At 42.0% G+C, this 22137-nt stretch overlaps 1 protein-coding gene across 2 annotated transcripts in view; it reads left to right on the top strand.

The window, feature by feature from the left end:
- Positions 1 to 2816: 2816 nt before the first annotated feature.
- abcf3 (ATP binding cassette subfamily F member 3) overlaps positions 2817 to 22137 on the top strand; it is a 33023-nt gene continuing 13702 nt past the window's right edge. The window contains exons 1-16 of one of the 2 annotated variants that reach the window (XM_062976842.1): positions 2817 to 2969; positions 7542 to 7689; positions 8150 to 8229; positions 9462 to 9514; positions 10244 to 10341; positions 11223 to 11345; positions 12366 to 12632; positions 12730 to 12810; positions 14676 to 14735; positions 15179 to 15235; positions 16682 to 16704; positions 17927 to 17982; positions 18272 to 18472; positions 19012 to 19088; positions 20227 to 20271; positions 21490 to 21622. In XM_062976842.1, the coding sequence (XP_062832912.1) occupies positions 2894 to 2969; positions 7542 to 7689; positions 8150 to 8229; positions 9462 to 9514; positions 10244 to 10341; positions 11223 to 11345; positions 12366 to 12632; positions 12730 to 12810; positions 14676 to 14735; positions 15179 to 15235; positions 16682 to 16704; positions 17927 to 17982; positions 18272 to 18472; positions 19012 to 19088; positions 20227 to 20271; positions 21490 to 21622 (1578 nt within the window). In that variant the 5' untranslated portion in view covers positions 2817 to 2893. Of the gene's footprint in view, positions 2970 to 3704; positions 3861 to 7541; positions 7690 to 8149; positions 8230 to 9461; positions 9515 to 10243; positions 10342 to 11222; positions 11346 to 12365; positions 12633 to 12729; positions 12811 to 14675; positions 14736 to 15178; positions 15236 to 16681; positions 16705 to 17926; positions 17983 to 18271; positions 18473 to 19011; positions 19089 to 20226; positions 20272 to 21489; positions 21623 to 22137 lie in introns of those variants that run through there. The other variant, XM_062976843.1, reaches the window with a different exon arrangement.

The following is a 22137-nucleotide window of genomic DNA, read 5'->3' as shown; positions in this document are numbered from 1 at the left end:
ATCCTCAGAAGTTGTGAGGTCTGTTGAAAACTAGGCAAGTGGGGTTTATAAATCTGTGGAAAGTCCACAATGGGAGAAAGAACTCTTGTCTGTTTGTTGGCCCCATTTTAGGAGGCAACCCCTGGCAGTGAGACCACGGAGAAGCCTGTTGGCAGAAACCCAGGCAAATGATGAGCCTGAGCTGCCCATTTTGAGTGAGTCCCTGCTGTAGCGAACATACAGACTAGGCCCAATTGAAATTAGCCAGCAAGCAAGGAGAGAAGGTGATTTTCAGCCAAGGAAGATTTTATTATCTGCAGATAAGATGCTAGCTAGTGATTCATTCACAAAGTAGATAGCATACAGAATAGTTTCATAGCCCTTTTTATACACAAGCTGGCACAGGCTGCAGCCAAGCTCTAATTCTGACCAGTCACAGAGAGGGCTTGGCTCACTGGCCAGCATGGGTTGGGACAAGGGATGAATAAGCGTCGATAAATGATAAATGATTAAGCGTCGATAAAAATCAGAACAGTAAATAAGAAGCAACACTCTGAGACATGGGAACTAGGGGCAATTAACACAGAATGCCCCCAGGCAGAAAGTAGCTAGTAGACGTAGCCATTCAATGCAAATTAGGGTGATTAACTGGAACATTTATGCTGGTCCCTCACCCTGGACTTCCCACAGATATATATAAACATTCCTTGCTTAGTTTTTCCATACCTCACAACCTCTGAGGATGCCTGCCATAGATGTGGGCGAAACGTCAGGAGAGAATACTTCTGGAACATGGCCACACAGCCTGAAAGACATACAACAACCCTGTGATCCCGGCCATGAAAGCCTTCGACAACACAAATGTGGTTCCTTTTATTGAACAGGAAAAATAACAAAATGATTGAGGGCATCTCTGGCCCTACCCAGGAATGCTATTGTCTTATGAGATGAACATGACATGGCCTATTAATAGGGCTGGCCTAGCGATTCCAGACCCCAGAGATCATGTTCTGACATAATCATGCAAAATGAGAGAGGTTGGGGTTTGGCTGTAGACATGCTGATGCCTTCCGATGCGAGAGGTCCCATTCATCAAAGGCCTGAATAGAAGTATTGTATTGCAATGTCCAGGGAAAGTCCAAAAAAATGAGAACTTGATGGGGAAGTTCCCAGCTTAGTTTCTTTCCCCCAGGTTATACAATTGTGTGGGATGCAAGACATCTTTGCGTTCAGGAACACAGTTTCCCTCAAAGGGAAGGAATGGGGATCTCAGGAGCATAAAACATTAGGTTAACACAACATATAGGCAAAATAGGAACACATAGGAAAACACATGGAGGGTTTAGGGCAAATTATATACACGAGAGACATAGTTTTCCAAAGTACCTTTAACAAGCCAGGCTTCCCAGTAAGTCATGGCCAGGGATAATCTACCTCTGGTTGTCATGGCGCATTATATAGATCTTCAGAGGAAGACGATGGAAAGGCATCTAAGCAGTGCTCTTTGCCTTTCATTGGGTTAGTGTTCCGGCAGGCGCCAGAGAGAGAGAAAAAGAAAAGAAAAAAGGAGACTTCAGTGAGTTACCTGACCCAGGTAAACTAGACGTCCCAAGGACCTGGTGCTGGTTTTCTCATGCAACATGTTGGAGGCAAGTGTAAATGTTGCAGTTGGTCACCTTGATTAGCATTGGAAAGACTTGCATTTTAAAGGCCTGGCTGCTTCCTGCCTGGGAGAATCCTTTGTTGGGAGGTGTTAGCTGGCCCTGATTGTTTCCTGTCTGGAATTCCCCTGTTTTCAGAGTATTGCTCTTTACTGACTGTCCTGATTGTTTGAGTTTTTTTAAATATAGCATTATCACACTTATCCAATATTCACTTATCCAACGTTCTGGATTATCCAACGCAGTCAGCCTTTTAGTAGTCAATGTTTTTGTAGTCAATGTTTTCAATACATCGTGATACTTTGGTGCTAAATTCGTAAATACAGTAATTACTACATAGCATTACTGCGTATTGAACTACTTTTTCTGTCAAATTTGTTGTATAACATGATGTTTTGGTGCTTCATTTGTAAAATCATAACCTAATTTGATGTTTAATAGGCTTTTCCTTAATCCCTCCTTATTATCCAACGTATTCGCTTATCCAACGTTCTGCCGGCCCGTTTACGTTGGATAAGCGAGACTCTACTGTACTGTATTTACGAATTTAGCACCAAAATATCACGATGTATTGAAAACATTGACTACAAAAATGTGTTGGATAAGCGGGTGTTGGATAAGTGAGACTCTACTGTACTTGCATTTTTAAGGCCTGGCTGCTTCCTGCCTGGGAGAATCCTTTGTTGGGAGGTGTTAGCTGGCCCTGGTTGTTTCCTGTCTGGAATTCCCCTCTTTTCAGAGTATTGCTCTTTATTGACTGTCCTGATTTTTTGAGTTTTTTTTTAATACAGTAGAGTCTCACTTATCCAAGACTCGCTTATCCAAGGTTCTGGAATATCCAAGCCATTTTTGTAGTCAATGTTTTCAATTCCCCTGTTTTCAGAGTATTGCTCTTTATTGACTGTCCTGATTTTTTTGAGTTTTTTTTAATACAGGTAGCCAGATTTTGTTCATTTTCATGGTTTAGACTTCAACTCCCAGAACTCCTAATCATTATTCAAGGCAGCTGAGGCTTCTGGGAGTTGAAGTCCAACAAAAAAAAAAAGCCGCTTTGAGAGGCACCAATAGCAACCGCTCCCTTTCCCAGCGTCCCTTGCGGCCGGCCGAAGACATGGCCACTCGGGGCGGCGCGCGCCTCCCCTCCCCTCGCGCTCGCGCTCTGATTGGACGCAAACTACGTTTCCCGGCAGCCTCCGCGGCGGGCGTCAACGTCACGGGGCCGGAGCGGCGTCTGAGGGAAGCCCGGGCTGGCAATGGCGGCCTCCTGCGCGGACATCTTGCGGAGGGAGTTCCCAGAACTCGACGGGGAGATGTTCGACTACGTGACCGGTGAGGGGAAGGCGGGTTGCGTTCATTCTACGATGGAGATCAGGCCTGGGCGAACTGGGGCCCTCCAGGTGTTTTGGACTGCAACTCCCACCATTCCTAACCGCCTCAGGCCCCTTCCTTTCCCCCCTCAGCCGCTTAAGCGGCTGAGGGGGAAAAGGAAAGGGCCTGAGGCGGTTAGGAATGCTGGGAGTTGAAATCCAAAACACCTGGCGGGCCCCAGTTCGCCCAGGCCTGGGTTAGACAGATGTTAATTGACATTTGCAGCATTATCCTAAATGTCCTTTGACCAGAAACAGGCCACTTGGAATGCCTCTGGTGTTGCTATGAGAAGGTCTTCCATTGTGCATGTGGCAGGCCTCAGGCTGCATTGTAATAGGTGGTCTGTGGTTTGTGCTTCTCCACACTCCCGTGTCCTGGACTCCACTTTGTGGCCCCATTTCCCAAGGTTGGCTCTGCATCTCGTGGTGCCACTAATTGAGGTTCTGGGTTTTAGCCTGCCATGTTTGGGCTCTCGCTTGCTGAGGTGTTCCTGCAAGTATCTTTGTAGATCTTAGAAAACCATTTCTTTATTTAAGGCGTGCTGGCCGATATCCAAAGAGGGGATAGGCTGGAGATGTACTACTTGTCCGAACGTATCTCCTCCAATGAATCTACTAGGTTGTTAAGATCATCTGGAGAGGCCCTGCTCTCAATTCCACCTGCCTCGTAGGTGCGGCTGGTGGGGACGAGGGACAGGGCCATCTCGGTGGTGGCTCCCCGGCTGTGGAATGCCCTCCCCATTAGTGTTCGACAAGCTCCGACTCTCCTAGGTTTCAGGAAAGCCGTGAAGACATGGCTATGTACTCAAGCGTTCGAGGAGTAACATCTGAGGTCGATACGACGTGAATCAAGGTACACAAAAACGTGTTAGTGGACAAATTTAACTATACATGCATTTTAAATTTTACAATTCATGGTTTAATAGAGTCTAATTAGAGTTTTAATTGATGTGGTACTGTTTTATTGTTTATTAATATGTCGTTGTTTTATTGAATGTATTTTGGGCAATGTAATTTGCCGACTATTGTAAGTCGCCCTGAGTCCCTCCGGGTGAGAAGGGCGGGGTAAAAATGATGTAAATAAATAAATAAATGTTACCTGTGAGACATGAGGGGAACATGGACTCCACTCCGTAGCCCCATTGCTTGAGGTTGGCTCTGCACCTCATAGTCCCAGAGTTCAGTCTGTTCAGCGCTTTCCAGGCCGTACAATCTTCTGTGTGCCCAGGAGGGAGTCTCTCATCCAGTATCAGCCACTGACTGAGGTTCCGGGTTTTAGCCTGCCACTTTTGGACTCTCACTTTATGAGATGCTCCTGCGAGTATCTCTATAGATCTTAGGAAGCTATTTCTTGATTTAAGGTGTTGGCATGCTGTTTGATATCCAAAGAGGGGATGAGCTGGAGATGTCTCTGCCTTGGTCCTTTCATTGCTGGCTGCTACTTCCCAGCAGATGTCAGGTGGTGCAATACCAGCTAAACGGTATAATTTCTCCATAGACATCCTCTGATAATGCGGCATGTCTCATTAAGAGTTTTAACGTGATGAGATGTATTCCACACTAGGCATGCGTATTCAGCAGCAGAGTAGCAAAGCGCAAGGGCAGATGTCTTCCCTGTGTCTAGTTGTGATCCCTAGGTTGTGCCAGTCAGTTTTCATATTATGTTATTTCTAGCACCCACTTTTTGTTTGAAAGTCAAGCAGTTCTTGTAAGTCAGAGCATGGTCCAGGGTAACTCCCAAGTATTTTGGTGTGCTGCAGTGCTCCAGTGGGATTCCTTCCCAGGTAATCCTCAGAGCTCAAGATGCTTGTCTGTTCTTAAGGTGAAAGCACACGTTCTGTGTTTTAGATGGATTAGGAATCAGCTGATTTTTCCTATAATAGACAGTAAGAGCACCTCAAGTTTTGGAAAGCTTCTGCTTCTCTCACATCACATCAGAGGGGACAGTGCCAGCTAGCTTGTAGAGTTTATCAACAGGTAAAGACATCCTGTGATTATTCTGCATGTTTTGTTCAGTACTATGTTCACCTGCTTCCCATGGACAGACTTGTGCCAAACAGAGCAGGCATACTCCACATCTTTTAAACTTGTAACATGTTCATTTGTATTGCTGACAATCTAGATCAGGCATGGGCAAATTTCAGCCCCCCAGTAGGCTGTTAGGAATTGTGGGAGTTGAAGTCCAACACACCTGGAGGGCCGAAGTTTGCCTGTGCCTGATCTAGATAGTTAACTTTAACAGTTATTGAACTGGAGGACTCAATTTTGAGACTATAAAACCTGGAAAACCCCACATATCATCATGTAGTGAGCCCTGCATGCCTTGAAGATAAATCCTGTTGTGGGAATTTGCACTTTGAAGTTATGTAGTTTAACAACCCCAATTTCTTCAGGCTTAACTTTTATTCCTTTCAAACCATGAATATAAAGATGTCGCATCACATTCTTGGCTCATGTTCAACTTGTCTGCGAAGACTCCAAGATCTTTCTCACATGGACTCTTGTCAAGCCAGGCAGGCATAACCCATTCGGTATCTTTGCATTTCATTTTTCCTGCCTAATACGTATGGATCCAATGTCCATCTGTATTATAATGGACATAAAATGGAACATGGCCACACGGCCTGAAAAACTCACAGCAACCCAGTGATTCAGGCCATGAAAGCCTTCGACAACACATTGGACGTAAAATACTTTCTGAGCTTAAATGCAGGCTTATGGAAATGCCATTCTTCTGACATATCTAATTTGTATCATGTGATCCTTAATATGTTGGAATGCCCTCATTTTCTATTGGAGATATTTTCCGATAAGCATGCAGCCTTAACCAGCTAGCTATTCTCTGAAGGACTGGAACCGCCTCCAGATAGAACATGTAATTCCAGGCTGATAAAGCACTCTGTGTGTTCACTGTCCCACTTCTCTTACAAATTCTCCCAAGGACTTGCTTTGATACTAGGCAACCTTTTCAGAGTTCAGGCTGGCCAGAACAAGCAATGGGAAAGGACAGATCTGTAAACGGATTTAGCTTGTGCACACAAGATTGTTAATCTAGGGGAAAGTAAAGTATAGATATCTGAACCACTTTATAAGTTGGATGTGCACAATTATACTTGTTTTACTCTGAATTAAATAACTATTCCTTACTTCTGCTTTCACAATTGCGCTTGTAGTTGAAATGTGCACTCTTAAGTGGGTGAGAAGGGAGAGAACTCTCCCTCATTTTTTTAACTTTCTGGGATACAAATATAAATGGCTGGAAAATCATCTTCACTAATAGGTAATTTCCCTCTTGGCTCCAAAAATATGTAATAGTTCTGCTTTAGCCTTTCATCTGAAGAAGCAAGATTTTAAATCTTCTGCTACCTTTGTGAATTTCTTCCACCTCTTAGCTGCATGTGGTTAATTTTTTGTGGGATGGGAGCGAAAGGTTGAAGATTTAAACAACTACAATTGGACAGAAGTCCACGTATGGTTTGAAAAGCAGATTATTTTCTATTTTAAACTACGAGCAGAGGCTGAAACTTTTTAAAAAGACAGATAGTCTCTCCTGGAACCTTTCCAAATAATCAGTTCATCTTTTTTTTGGTTGGTAAAGAGTAGTTAGTGGACTCTAGGACATCATCGGGGATCACAGAAAGTCTCAGTGCTATATTGCACCCATCCCTGTTTTAGAATGGGCAATATTACTGCAGAACCCAACTATTTAGGCCCTGAAAGAGGCAAAGAGAAAAACCATCCAACTGTAGCTGAGGTTATAGTGTGCTATCCTAAATATTGCCAGGTCAGAGATCAGTAAATGAAACTTGGAGCTGTTGGTAAACAGTAATGCAGTTCATTTAGAAAATGAAAAAAATATGCCACCATGAGTCCCAATTTTGAAGAAAGGCAGAATGATTTGCAGGGGGGGGGGATATCCAGTTCCCCATATCAGGTTGTCAAAGATGCATTGGTCAATAATAGACGAATTATTGTAAGGTTACTGAAATACTTTAGTTAATGACTAAAGTTAGGTTGTGAATTATGTGGCCTCTTGGGGGGCACCCCATTGAACTGGGCCCTTGCTGATGTCCCAAACACCAACTCCCTTTCCGCTTTTAAAAGATGAAAGAAGCGATGTTGCTCCCTCACCCAATCCAATTTTGAACTTGCAGGTTTTGTAGCCCCAACAGAAAATAAGTTTCAAAACAGTGGCTTCTTATTCCCAGGATATCACTTTTAAGTCTGAAAATGACAGTGTCGTGGCCAACTAAAGATCAGGAGGTCCCATAATGGCCCTCTGACCTTTGGAACACCCCAAATCCTGGGTTATGAGATCAACAGGTGAAAACACTGGGCACATCCCTTGTTCAATTCCTCTATCTCCCTTTGCTTCTGAGGCGAAGCATATATGGGCGTGTAGCTGAACAGTTTGGATGGCAGTGATTTGGGTAACAGGTGTGGGTGGACATGTTGGAACTGGTTGCTGACTAAGTCCCAAAATGTGACCCACAGCTGATCCATGCCTTAGTGATCTCTTGTGTTCCCTTGGCAGGGGTTCTGCATAGCGGCAGCGCAGACTTTGAGTCAGTGGATGATCTGTTTGAAGCGGTTGGAGAGCTTTTGCAGGACATCTCCAGAGATTCCAAAGATGATGAGGACATCCGTGCTATCTGCCAGCGAATGTATAATACTCTCCACCTGTAAGTTCTCTTCAATGGGCATTGGGTGGAAAGATTAAAGTACTCTTTGCAAGCATCTATAAACAGGCACAAGGGATGGAACTGATGCTGAAAGTTTAACATATGAAAATGCAATTTGCCAAGGTCTTTACATTAGTGGAAATACAGAATGCTAAGTGCCCTAGTATAGAGCCAGCATGGCATAGTAGGACCTGTAGAAATTTCAGTTCAGATCCTCATTTGGCAATGGAATCACATTGGGTGACTTTGAAGAAGTTGCAGACATTCTCAACCTAAGAGGAAGCCAAAGGAATCTCCTCTGAATCAATCTTGCCAAGAAAATCTATGATAGAGGCAGAGTTAACTTGAAGATATTCTCGTGTATGTTTCCTCTGTGGCCTGTCAGCTTTGGAGAGCAAGATAGAATGACAAGTGGGTGGAAGATATGGGACTTCTTAATTAATTCTGGTATGTCTGGCAGGGACAGTGAAAACTCTGGAAGAGACACGCAGGTGCTCCTGGATGCCCCAATTCAGATTTCTAAGATGGCAGACAATTATGGTGAGTAGTACTGGTAAGGAGGAACCTGCTTCTCTACGCTCTAGTTTAGAAAATAAGAACAAAGCTTGTAAAAGTTGTTTTTGTGGGACTGAAATCACCTAGCCAACATAAGCAGTGGCCATGCCATCTGTATATTTTAAGAGCAATAGCCCCCAAAAACGGTGGTTTCCAAGCTTTGTCTCAGTTTCTTTTTTCTGTTCCATTCTCTCCCTTTTTGTGGGAATGGGAGACCTTGCTTTTTGCCCTGGTTCTGGATCAATTCATACTGGGAAGAGGTACCTGCCAAAAAGCCCAAGTGCTGCCTTGCAGCCTGTAAAGCTGCATTTTGCTTTCTTCTTGTGTATACTGGGGTCCTTTTACACTACACAATAGTAGCAATGTGATTCCACTTCAACTACTGTGATAGCGTCTTGGGAGTTTGGAGTTTGATGAGACAATCCCTAAACTGAAAATCCCAAGATTACATAGGATGCTGCCATGACAGTTCCAGTGTAATAACACTCATTGTGTACTACGAATGTGCCCAAAAAGTGGAGCACTCTGGCTGCAAGATACTGAGCGGGGTCAGGGTTACTTGAGAAGGCATTCTGTAGGCATAATCTCATTCCCATTTCCTCTTTGATCTGTCATGCACCAGCATAACAGGTCAGCGATCTATGAGCATGGTGGAAGAGTGTGTTTGTGTATAGGTTTTATTAATAATATTATTTAATTCATTTTAACCCCTGTAAAATAAGATTCTAGCTTAATCTTGTCTTATTCCTTTAAGACACCTTGGACCCCATTTTTGGAGAAAGGTGGAGTATAAATTCAATAATAAATAATACAGTAGACTCTCACTTATCCAACATAAACGGGCCGGCAGAAGCTTGGATAAGTGAATATCTTGGATAATAAGGAGGGATTAAGTTTATTAAACATCAAATTAGGTTATGATTTTACAAATGAAGCACCAAAACATCATGTTATGCAACAAATTTGACAGAAAAAGTAGTTTAGTTCACAGTAATGTTATGTTGTAATTACTGTATTTACGAATTTAGCACCAAAATATCACAATATATTGAAAACATTGATGACAAAACTGGCTTGGATTATCCAGAGGCTTGGATAAGCGAGGCTTGGATAAGTGAGACTCTACTGTATGTCAATGCATCAGTAAATCAGAACTTCATCTTTGTTGTATATGGGGTGTAGTTTTTCCCTAAGAGGACATTACTCTCTTTTTGTAGATTCCGGTGTGGATGTGCTGCCAGGGCTGCTGCTGAAGAGAAACCAGAACTCGGTAAGGGGATGCAATAGCAGGGAGACCCTGTTGGTATTGATGCCAAGTCATCTTGGGATGTATGACAAGGACCCTCCTACTCTTTAAAGCAGGGTTGATAAAATGCAGCTCTACAACTCCTAATATTCTTCACCATTGACTGTGGCGGCCAGTGCTGCTATGAGCTAGAGTTTGCCCATCCTCTCCTTTGAAGCTCTTTGTATCCCATCTTCTTCTTTTCTAGGAGAGATCGTGTTGTGGCATATCTTTCTTTTGATATAAAGAGTAGAGTACATCTGCATTATAAATAATTTGCAGTTTGATAAGGCACTGAGATCTCTCTGTAGGAAGGAACAAGGAGTCTTCAGCACATAATTCTGGGTGTCGCATCAAACAGCAAATTGTGGTGTAATGTAGCTACTTCTTCAGACTTATCCTTGTGTTGTGGCCTCTTTGCTTAAGACATCAGGATCAGTTGTGTTGGTGTTGTTACTTTTGTAATTGTCGTGTGGAGGAGCACCAAAAAGCCTCCTCGTGTAATCCTATGTTGCAAGAGAGGGTGTTTGATACACCTACATTTCCTCTTCTAACAATTCAGTCCCCTTTGGTGTATTGCTATTAAATAGAGAATGAGATGTTGTGGGGAAGAACTGTACTGATGAAACAAGCAGATCCAGATAACTCAAGCAAGTGGTGTTTACTTTGGGAGATGATGACCACTTCTAATGTTTGCTCTTGCTCCATCTCTAGATGGTGAATTCTAAGAAGCTGGAGAAGGCAGAGGCTCGCCTTAAGGCAAAGCAGAATAAGAAGCAGGAGCGAGATTCTTCTAAATCTGGGAACCCACTGTGAGTAAAGGGACTATCACATTTGAGCAGGAAAGGCTTAGCTGCTTATCAAGAGTCTGTGGTGGGACTTCCTGAGAACCCTGCAGCAAGCAAAGGCAAAGCCTGTGAACTGAATCTTTTTGCTACATTCAGATAACTTGCTGCTGAAAATGGGTCATTTTTCTATTGATATTGAAAGAGAGGGGTGAGGCATCATATTATGTTCCTTCCCTTTAGCAGTCAGCCACATTCTGCTACACAGATACTTTGATGAAAGATTAGATACCACAGCCTACAGCTGACTTTGAGGTAGAAATTAGAGCACTGACCAAATTTACTATGCTGCAGGAAAGGTGATTTACTTATTGCCCCTTTCCCACATCTTTCTGAGATTTAAAAGCATCTCAGAAGAAAGAGTTTGTATGCATCAGAACTGACTGTTGGAAGTTGTCGTTTTCTCCTTCAGGGATTGGCTTGGAGCAAAGGAGGCAACAGTGGTAACAGATTGACTGTGGGGAAGATAGCAGTAATGGCAGGATGGCAAATACCTGTAGAAGCAGTACGCTTACATCCATTTTTTCAATTACCTTTTCCCTCGCCACTATTGTTTGCTGTCAGGTTTCAAAGGTTGAGGCGATGTGTGAAAAAACAAGTTAGGAGCCACTTGCAGTCTGTGACTGCACTTTGCTCACCCCCTTGTAGAAAACATTGTTTGGCAAGAAACATTCTGTCCTGCAAACCCACATCTGCAATCTGAAATGCAGCAGCCCAGATACAAGCTTACCATCACAGTTAAAACTAGTGGTGTTGTTCTTGGGAAGACCAATGCATTCCATGTCGTGGAAAGTTATTTTTGTGTTCCCCTGAATAAATGGTCTCTTTTGTTTTGTTGCTGGCAACAGAGTGCTTGAAGAGGCGTCTGCCAGTCAAGCTGCCAGCAAGAAAGAGACGCGCCTGGAGACATCAGGCAAGAACAAGTCCTATGATGTGCGGATTGAAAACTTCGATGTGTCCTTCGGTGAGCGGTGAGTCCTAGTGAGGAGCCAAAGATGGGATGTAAACCAACTGGCTGCAAACAAGGATCTATGAATATTGATTTCATCTATATGCTTATGTTTTAAAGTAGTCTGGAAAATTTGCCAGCTTAGACTGGGCACTGAAAACATGTCTCACTCTGCTGAATGGCTATTTTCCATAGTGTGACTGGCCCTGTTTCAAAGTGCTAGTGCTTTCCCTTTACAGTCTATAAGATTTAGCATCAACTGCTGTGGCCATTAGTAAGAAAGTATGGCAGTTTCAGTCTGAAGCATCTGGAGGACACCAAGTTGTTGTTTTTTTTAGCCCTGGACTGGTCAGATGTAAGCCTTGCTGTACTGGCATGCTTTTGAGAGGCTCTCTAGAGTACTGCTTCTGAAACTCTGGATTCTGACCCCAAATGGGGAAAATTTGGCCACCCACTTACGCAAATCTGTTAGCAATTACTTGTATTTATAGTGGACAACAGTAAAAGGTTTTTGAACATCACCCAGTGGCTGTTTTAGACTTTACACGAATCTGTTGCGTAGTGTTTACAATGAACTCTGCAGAAAATGCTTCAGCTGTGCTCCACATAAAAGGGAAATTGTCCTATTTAGCAACCCTGACAAATGCAGATTTGTTACCAATAAATGGTCAATTTATATTCCTATTTTATATCTACCTATATACCTGGGGTCATGTAAAAAATATTAAGTATGTAGTGGGTGGAAAAGCTTTAAAAGCCCTTGAAGAGAGATAGTCATAGAGTAAAACGTCAGGAGCGGTTTGCATTTAGAGCTTAAACATATTGCTACTTGAAGTTGATACTGAAGGTGAAGTGGTCGATACCATGTGAATGTAATTGTGTCTCCTCTCACAAGGCGTCGTTATGTCATTGTACCATATGGCATTGGTTGGAGTTCAAATTTGCTTCAAAGGTTTTGTGCTGTTTTATGATAAACCCTACTTTGGGACAATAATAGCCCAAACCCAGACTTCCCTAAGGCCTGTACATTCCCTTGTTTCAGCGTCCTCCTCACAGGTGCAGACTTGAACCTGGCCTATGGACGGCGGTATGGCCTGGTGGGCCGGAATGGGCTGGGAAAGACCACCTTGTTGAAGATGATTGCCAGCCGTAGTTTGCGTATCCCCTCCCACATCAGCATCCTTCATGTTGAGCAGGAAGTGGCAGGGGATGATACGCCAGCCTTGCAGAGTGTGTTAGAGTGTGACACTACCCGTGAAAGCCTGCTGAAAGAGGAAAAGGAGCTGACAACCCGAGTGAATTCTGGAAGGTAACTGTTTTGTCATGATATATGCTGCCCAGCCCACTTTAAGGTATCTTTTGATTAACTTAATTTGCCATATACACTTCATCCTTTCCTATTTCAGAGGAGAAGGTACCGAAGGCACCAGATTATCCGAAATCTATGCTGCATTAGAAGAGATTGAGGCGGACAAGGCCCCAGCAAGGTAAGGTATTGTTTCTTTTAGTAGGGGATGGTACACATATCTTCATCATGTGTGGAGTTGTCTATGGAATGGAACGATCACTGATAAAAATGCATACATGCCATTACAGATCAGTCTGAGGGTCTGGGTCCAGAAAACAAAAACTTCTGACATGCATAAGATGCACTCTGCTGATTTAAAACAAAAAAGGTTAACAGGAAACAGAAGCACACTTCAAAACAAGAATATTAAAACAATTGTAAACATCCATGTGCCAGTTCCTCATTTGAGCCTGGTGTTGGTTCAAACTGGCTCTCAGATAAGTCAAGAGAAATGTCAGTCCCCAAGTAACTGGTGGCTGAAATCCTGTTGGTTAGTCCTAGCTAGGGCAGACTCGTTGAATAAGTTGTTGGAATAGTAAATCACCACAGTGGTAAATCCAATTAACTCAGTGAGTCCTTTCTAGCCAGGAATAGTAATAGGATTTAGGCTCGTGTCACCTAGATTAATAGAATTTAGGCTCATCTGTGTCCAGTTTTGGGCACCATAACTCAAGAAGAATATTAATAAGCTGGAATGTGTTCAGAGAAAGTTGGCCAAAATGATCAAAGATCTGGAAGCCAAACCTTATGAGAAACTTTATTAGAAAGTTAGGTATGTTTGGCTTGAGGAGAAGAATGCTGAGAGGGTATATGAGAGCCATGTTTCAGTATTTGAAAGGATGTCACATTTCTGCTGCTCTGGAGACTAAAATCTATCCTTGAAGTGACTGGCTTGACGTTGAAGGAGCTAAGAGTGGGGAGTTCTAATGTGGGCTGTGAGGTCATGAAGAGTCAGAAGTGACTGAACGAATAAACCACAACAGACTAAAATACCAACCAATTGATACAAATGCCAGGAAAAGGAATTCCACCTGTACATTAGATAATAGCTGTTTGGCAGTGAGATATGCTGCCGGGGAGTGTGGTGGAGTCTTCTTCTCTGAATTTTAAGCAGAGGCAAGCTGGCCATCTGTTAGGAGTGCTTGAATTAAACCAATTAAGATAGCTTTTTTGAAAATGCCACATTATTGCACTTTATAGTTTGTTTGGAAGAGTTGGCGGTGTTACTGTGATACTCCCCTTTATTTATTTATTTACAGTATTTATATTTCACCCCGAAGGGGACTCAGGGGGGATCACATTGCACACATATAAGGCAAACATTCCATGCCTTAACATAGAACAGAGACAGAGACAAACGCAGGCTCCGAACTGGCCTCGAACTCATGACCTCTTGGTCAGAGTGATTTCTTGCAGCTGGCTGCTCACCAGCCTGCGCCACAGCCCAACCTTCCAATAGCTCTTCAGCTTATTATCTATTAATACATGTAGTAAACAGTTTCCCAACAGAAATTCTTGACATTACAGCAAGTAATTATATGGCCGATTGAAGAAATTGTAAGACAAGATTCGCATAAACTGTCCGAGATCTTTACCAGTTTGGTTCCCATTTATTGACTGCATCAGTCATAACATTGATCTTGTACTCCTACCTGGGAAAAATCGTAGTCTGTAGACCAGTGTTTCTCAAACTCTGCTCCTCCAGATGTTTTAGACTTCAGTTCTTACCATTCGTAACAGCTGGTAAACTGGCTGGGATTTCTGGGAGCTGAAGTCCAAAACATCTGGAGGAGCGGAGTTTGAGAAACACTACTGTAGACGCTGTTGCTGGTTGTATGTCCGATCTGTCAAGTACGCCATACAGAAGGTGTTTTCTACTTTTGGTTTACTTTATATCACTGTCTCATGTGGTTGTAAAGTCTTTGACTGTTGTTCATGCAATCATATATTGACTACATCTACAATAACTGGAAAATCGCGTTTGCTATTTTTTTCTGTCTACAGAGCATCGGTTATTCTGGCTGGACTGGGATTCAGTGCAAAGATGCAGCAACAGACAACCAAGTAAGTAATCTCTCCTGTAGGCAACAGTGACTTTAGCTGTTGTGAGTCTTGCCTTTCAAAAGAAAAGGACCTTGGGTGGGACTCAAGAGCACATTGCCAATACACTTCCAAGTATGAATCCATGATACTTGTGATGACATTTAAAACCCTTGAGACTTCAATGAAGGAGCGCTCATATTTGACGCTTGAAGACAACTTAAGGGATGTTCTTCTACATCTTACCAGTGGGGTTTAGGGCGTCAGTGGTCTATGTTAGGACATGGGAGACTGCCCTCTCTACTCTGGCATCCAGGTTGTTGAACAACCTTTCCTTGGAAGTTCAGTTGGCACCAACATGGCTGTGACTCTTTGTTTATTAAATCTTTTGTCTTAACTTTTAACTTAACTGCCACTTCCTTGGCACAAGGAATCTGATTCTCCCTTTGTTTTTTTCCTCTTCTCAGAGAGTTCTCAGGAGGCTGGAGAATGAGGCTGGCTTTAGCTCGTGCCCTTTTCGCCAGGTATTCTATATTGATTTGTTTTCTAATTTGGGTTCATATTTTGAAAATGCATGAATTATTTGAGCAGGTTTGAATCGTTAATTTGAAAAGTTGTGGCAGTAGTGAGAAGCACTTAGATGTGCACATAGCTATGCCACTATGTATTAAAGTTTGGAATTAGTAATTGCAGCATGGAAGAAATAGTGCTAATTACTTGAATAGTTGTGGTCAAATTATCTTTTTTCTCACCAGCATGGAAGAGCCACTTTTCTACATATGCATTGGGCAGTGGGGTTGAAATTGATGTTTGAATTCTTGTGCAGCTTTTTATGCTATCCTGAGTTTTGGAATATATACAGAGTGGGTCAGCAGTCACAAAGGGGTTTCAATATTTAATAACTTCTTTATTTTTTGTTTTTAATTTACAATACCATAGCATCATATACAGTACATATAGGATATAGCATTGCATTACATGATACATCTTTAAAAAAAACATTTTCAAAAGGTTATCAAAAATCAGATCCTTTTAATGACCTTTGGCTCATCCTGTGTATGAGAGTAATCTATCCATCACTTGAGGTATTTAGTTTATGAAACAGTATCTTAGATTTAGAATGGCTTAAAATAAAAGTGTCACTTTCAGAAATTAGCTTTAAAAAGTCAAGTAGCAAAAGCTGAGTTAAGCAACAATAAATAAGATGAACCCTAAAAAACAGCACTGATACATTGGAAAAGTTGATAATGTTGGGGAAATTGGAAGGTAGCAGGCAAAGGGAAAGACTGCATGATAGGTGGATTGACTCAGTCATTGAAGCCACAGGCCACTGCGGCTAAAAGTCTTAAATTGTTGGTGGTGGGGACACCTAGAGGATTTTAAAAATTGAGTGAAGGAAGAAATAATAATAAAGCATTTCTATTCACAAGTAGCTACAATATATAGTTGGGTTCTTTGCAATTTCTGAAAAGCACAGACATCATTTTAATTAGACAGGCACCATTTACCTCTTAACAGCCAACACAGCCCCAGTCCCCAGACAACTGATCTTTATCTCTGATCTCCCTTCTTTGAAATGACAGTCTCATCTTTCCAGTTTTAAATGAATTTCAACTTCGATTTTTCAAAAACCCAAATTATGTTGGCGTAATTAAAAACCTGTGTAATTTTTAGAGCATGGCTTTCAGTCTGCCAGTTATAAATGTGGAAATACTTGAACAGTGAGTCATAGACCTCCTGGGTATATGATGCAAAACTCTACAAAAGCCCAGGCAGGAGTTGCTAGCATAAGCATTTCTAGGATCCCCAAGCCAAAATTACTAGTGCTATTGTAAAGACTTGATTTCCCACAGAATGATCTGTCAGAAATAGTTTTGTTGAAACATCTTCAGTTTGAGCATCAGAATTGATATTATTTCTTTCTTTGTTCCCCACTCACTTCTGCATCCTGCTGGTCCCGATTCCCATAGGCCCGACCTCCTCCTGCTTGATGGTAAGTCTTTTCTGGAAATGGGAAGAAGAAAGAGGGACAGTGTATAAGGTACATTGGAATGCTAAGTGTTAATAGAATAGAATAACTTTATTGCCATTATACATTCTTTGTACAATGAAATTAAATGCTTTCTCCACCACACATCACTAAATAACACACCCATCCCTCCACACTCCAACCACCACCGCACAACCCCCAATGCCACATCAATGTGAAACCATGGAGTTCAATATAGTTACAGCTCTAGGATGAAAGCTATATCTCACTCTGTTTGTTTTTGTCACCCTGTACCGTCTGCCAGATGGTAATAATTTAAAGAAAGAATATGCTAGGTGAGGTCAGTCCTTAAGAAGGCTTTGAGCTTTCTTAAGGTTGCAGGACTTAGAAAGTTCTTCCAAAAAGCGGAGAGAGCAAGCAGTGATTCTCTATACAGTAGTGGTGACCCTTTGGAGTGCCTTCCTATCTGCCACTGGGCAGTTACCAAACCATACACAGATGCAGTAGGTTAGGACACACTCTATAGCACAACCGTAGAAAATCACCAGCAGTTTTTCATTTAGTTGTTAGTTCCTTAGAGGTCTCAGGTAGTATACTCTCTGGTGGGCCCTCTTAACCAACACTGCTGCATAGTAAGTGTATAATAAGAGCTTGCATGCACCACACATCCTCCTCTTGTGTGGCTTCTCCTGGCCATTTCCACAGAACTCTCAGCAGTTTCTAGTGTGACATTTGGTTTAGGCAACCTTTTTTAGGAATAACCTCAAAACTGGACCCCTATTTTGAAGGTCATATCTCACTTTGATAACCAGAAATATACATGAGCTCCAGCCTCGTTGCTTCTTACTACAGTTGATCCACAGATGGAACTTTAGTTATTGGCTTCTAAATGAGATAGACTATGAAGCTGTGATTTAAAACTAGCATCCAGACCATGACTTGTTTGAAAGCTACTAACTTTAATGTGATTGAAAGTGAATAGTTAAGTGCAACTGCCTTTCCAAACCAGAATGAAAAGAAGAGCACCTGACTGCTTTCATTGGAAGGTCTTGGAGGACTGAACTCAGGACATATGTGTACACTGTGTTGGCATTTCCCTAGAGTTATATTCCCAGTTTGCTACATATCAGCCTCCTGTTTTAAGTTTGTTTCTTTTCCATATGTTGAATTCTTTTCATTTCTTACTGTGTTTCTTCCAAAATAACTCCCTTTTGTCCATTTACAGAGCCAACCAACATGCTGGACGTGAAGGCGATCATCTGGCTGGAAAACTATCTCCAGGTCTGTAAAGCAGTTGAATGCACAAGATGTTGTGTAGCCTTTCCAAACATGGTGTCCTCTACTACAATATGCCCTACAACTCCTAGGATGGCCCATAATTGATAGCTATGGGAAGCCTGACTCTGAGCTTTTGGAATGCATGTAGAGCTGACACAGGTTTCTTTGTGGTTTTAGATGAGCATGTTAAGTTGTGGCTATTGTGTAGTTGTCTTTGGAAACTAATTTTAGTCCTTAGTTCTCGCTATAATTTCCACGTTGGCAGGCTAAGTTTCCCTTTTGTTTCTCCTAGACCTGGCAATCAACGATCCTAGTGGTGTCCCACGATCGGAATTTCCTGAACGCTGTGGCCACTGATGTTATCCACTTGCACTCGCAACGGCTTGACAGCTACCGTGGTGATTTTGAAAACTTTGTCAAAATCAAAGAAGAGCGGCTGAAGAACCAACAGCGTGAATATGAGGCCCAGAAGCAATATCGGGAACACATCCAGGTGCAGCTGTGCAGTGGAGCAGAGTGTGATTAGAATAGGGACAGTGCATACCCAGTCCTGCTGTTGGAATACCTGTAAATAATAAGATGGCAGAAGTCAGATTGGGGTCCTTGCCCCTCTCCCAAACACAAAATATACATTAGTACAATTTGGGGAGCATTTTTATCCTCAAACCATGTCAGCTGGACACAAGTGCAGTAATTTGTCCTCTCATTCTTCCCCAATAACCTTAAGTCTTTTTTCTTCAGATGGGTATAGTTCCAAAGTGGCAACGTTTTTTATATACCACTTCTATGGTTGCCACCTTGATTTTTGGGCCCAAATATTGTTTTGACAGCCAGAGAAATATGGCCTGCTTTGGAGTCTCATTGCATAGCTTAAATGAATTCCAGGGCTGCTTCTTTTTAAACAAAATTCATCCCATACAAAATCACCAGGATATTCTTGTACTACCAGAAATGGTCAAAACCATTGAGTATGACCATGTGCTTGTGCTTACAGCTCTTTCCTAAGAGAGCATTATTTTCTCTTTCCTGTAGGTCTTTATTGATCGATTTCGCTATAATGCAAACCGAGCATCTCAAGTACAGAGCAAGCTTAAACTGCTGGAGAAACTGTGAGTATTGCTACCCGCTGGGCTGAGCATTGTGCATGGCAGGCAAAGGGAAGCTAGGATAACTCTTGCATGGTTCTGTTTAAAGGCCAATGGATTTGCAGATAGAAGGGGCATCTGAAAACAGCCACCAAAGTAGTTGCTGGGACAAAATTCCATAGAATAGAATACATTTGAAACTGCAGAGCGCAAATCCTTCCCTTTTGTAATAGTTTCCCTGGATGCCAGTTTGTTTCCAGGCACAATTCAAATCCCTATATGTTGTAGGTCCAGATTATTCAAAATACCGCACCTCCCCACATGAGCTGCTTGGGTTTTATGATCCTTGAAGGAAGTCTTCCTCTCATTTTCATCACCTCCACATGTATATTTGGTTGAGGACATAGGAGAGCGCCTTCTCAGTAGTTGCTCCCAAGCTGTGGCACTCTCTAATACAAGAAACCAGACTGTGCTACTCCTTGATCTCCTTCCACCAACAATAAAGGCCAAAAAAGAATGCCATAAAGTATCACTGTTTCTAAATGGCAGCTTATTTACTTTATTTAAAAAACTATATAGTACATTTAATTAAATGTACTCTGTTTGAAATCATGGATGAGCCGTCTTGTGTCCTTTTTAGAGAAAAGTGGGATAGAAATTGAATAAATATTAAGGTTTTCTTTATCTCTACCTCCATTTTACTTGGTTGACATTTATGAAGTCAATCCAGGGACAGCAAAGTCACATAGTCCTACCCGCTGCCATATGCAACAAAAACATTCCCAAGAGAAAGCTATCCAGCCACTCTTTTAAGACCTTAAAAGAATGGGAGTCCACCACACTGCAAGACATCTCATTCCATTGTCAGACAGTTCTTATGGTAAAGACGTCCTTCCAAATGTTTGGGTGGCCTCCTGCCTTACCACAAAACGTGAGAATATGATGTGGTTTCCATACCAAGCCAAGGAAAACTTTGATTTGGGGAAGGGAGGCAGCCTTGCCTCTCTGGTTCAAAAGAGTTTGAATGAAAGGATGGAGCTTCCGACATGTGGGCACTCTGGCTTGAGATTGTCCAAGCATTTAGATCCATGCACGTGAGATCTATCTTTGCATATCTCATCCCTCTTGATTGTAATGCGCCTTCCTTTCTTTTCTCTCTTAGGCCAAAACTGAAGCCTGTAGACAAAGAATCTGAGGTGACATTTAAGTAAGTGGTACTTCATTTAACATAAAAGAGGTGGGGTGAGAAGCACTCTCCTAGCTGCTTTTTCTAAGGGCTGCACAGGTTTCTGGGTCCATGGAGTTGATGTTTGTCAGCGTTGATCTCCTACCACTACTTTCTTCTGGCCTCTGAGACAAAATCACTGAGTGGCCTTGGACAAGGTGCCCCTTCTCAGCTTCAGACTTCCATAATACAGCCTCCCTATTGCAATAATTGGAAGAAGATTATCTGTTATTACCTTATATTACTCTTTTTCTCCCATGAAAATCAAGCATGGGACTCCCAACTTTTTCCCATCTAAGAACCAGACTTCTTTAGCCACAGCTGGATGCCTGGAACATGTTGCTTGGTCTAGTTTCTCCAAGCATATATACTCTAGAATTGTTGAACTATAAATCCTGTCATCCCCCAATAGCTAGGGATAATATTAAGTGTTGGCCAGCAGCTCTGGAGTCCATAAGACTATGAAAGGATGTCTTAGGCTGGACCCATCTTGTACATGACATGACTTAAACACAAAAAGCACTATAGCTGGAATCGTCTTGGTATTTTACAGACATATTTGTGCCCTTGCACAGGCAGTTGTACAGTGTAGACCAGTCATGAGCAAACTTTGGCCCTCTAGGTGTTTTGGACTCCAACTTCCACAATTCCTAACAGCCTACTGGCTGTTAGGAATTGTGGGGGTTGGAGTCCAAAACACTCAGAGGGCCAAAGTTTGCCCATGACTGGCGTAGACCTTTTCGTAACATCTGTATTCAGTTCACAGTTGTGTAAGTGGAATTCTGTAAGTGTGTCTGTTGAAAAAAAGTGGCTGTTTATTCTTAGTGCAAACCTATTCATCAGTACTTTCACCATGCCATTTTATTCACTGGGCCAAACAAGCCATTACACATACATCATTAAGCAATAGGACAGTGAGAAAGCAGTTTGCGGGTGCAATTTGTTGCACAATGTCAGTATTGAGAAAATGTGATTTACTGCCACTGCTACGTAACTACATGAGTATAGATTTGCTCTATGTAGGAAGGATGCAGGATATTTATATGTGTTAATTATTACTATTACTACCATTAAATATTTTCTATATTGCTGAAACTTTGCTAGGAACAGTAAATGATACAAAGGGGTATTTCCTTGCCAGGGAAAGGGCCTTTATGTACCTTCCTTATGTATTCAGCTCACTTGTACTTCTTCCTGCAGGTTCCCAGATGGCTTTGAGAAGTTCTCACCTCCCATTTTGCAGCTGGATGAAGTAGACTTTTACTATGAGCCTGATCACTTCATTTTCCGTGGCCTCTCTGTCTCTGCTGACCTTGACTCCCGCATCTGTGTGGTAAGGAGGGAGAGTTTCTTTTTTATTTGATATTTTCAATGGGAAAAGAATGAAAATAAACAGAATAATAAAAGTTTTTTTCCTGTGAATTATTATTCTACAGAAATTGTTTTGGATTGTCAGATAAAACTGGCTCACAAAATTCTCTAGGCATTAAAAAGACCTCAGAGAAAGAAATGGGAGATTGAACCTTGCAAAACTGACAAGTCGCCTTATGCATGATGATGATGATGATGATGATTATGTTTATGACCACATAATTTAAAATAAACAAATAAGCAATCATTGAACAGAATAAAATATAACAGTATTAAAAATTCACAGTTAAAATCCATTAAAACCTATTCAAAGCTAAAAATCACAGTATCTCAGTTTAAATATCCACACTTTGTGAATTTAATGTGATTTTTTAACCTGGAGTGATGCAGTATGGATGTCATTGATGAAAAGATCCAGTGTGACACTTCCTTTGTAGATCTAGAAGTATCACAGCCAAGGATTAATGTGTTCATTCA

This window comes from Anolis carolinensis, chromosome 3 (assembly GCF_035594765.1).
Source record: "Anolis carolinensis isolate JA03-04 chromosome 3, rAnoCar3.1.pri, whole genome shotgun sequence".
Classification (NCBI taxonomy): domain Eukaryota; kingdom Metazoa; phylum Chordata; class Lepidosauria; order Squamata; family Dactyloidae; genus Anolis; species Anolis carolinensis.
The sequence above is the reverse complement of the archived record's forward strand: the minus strand, read 5'-3'. Positions and strand labels throughout refer to the sequence as shown.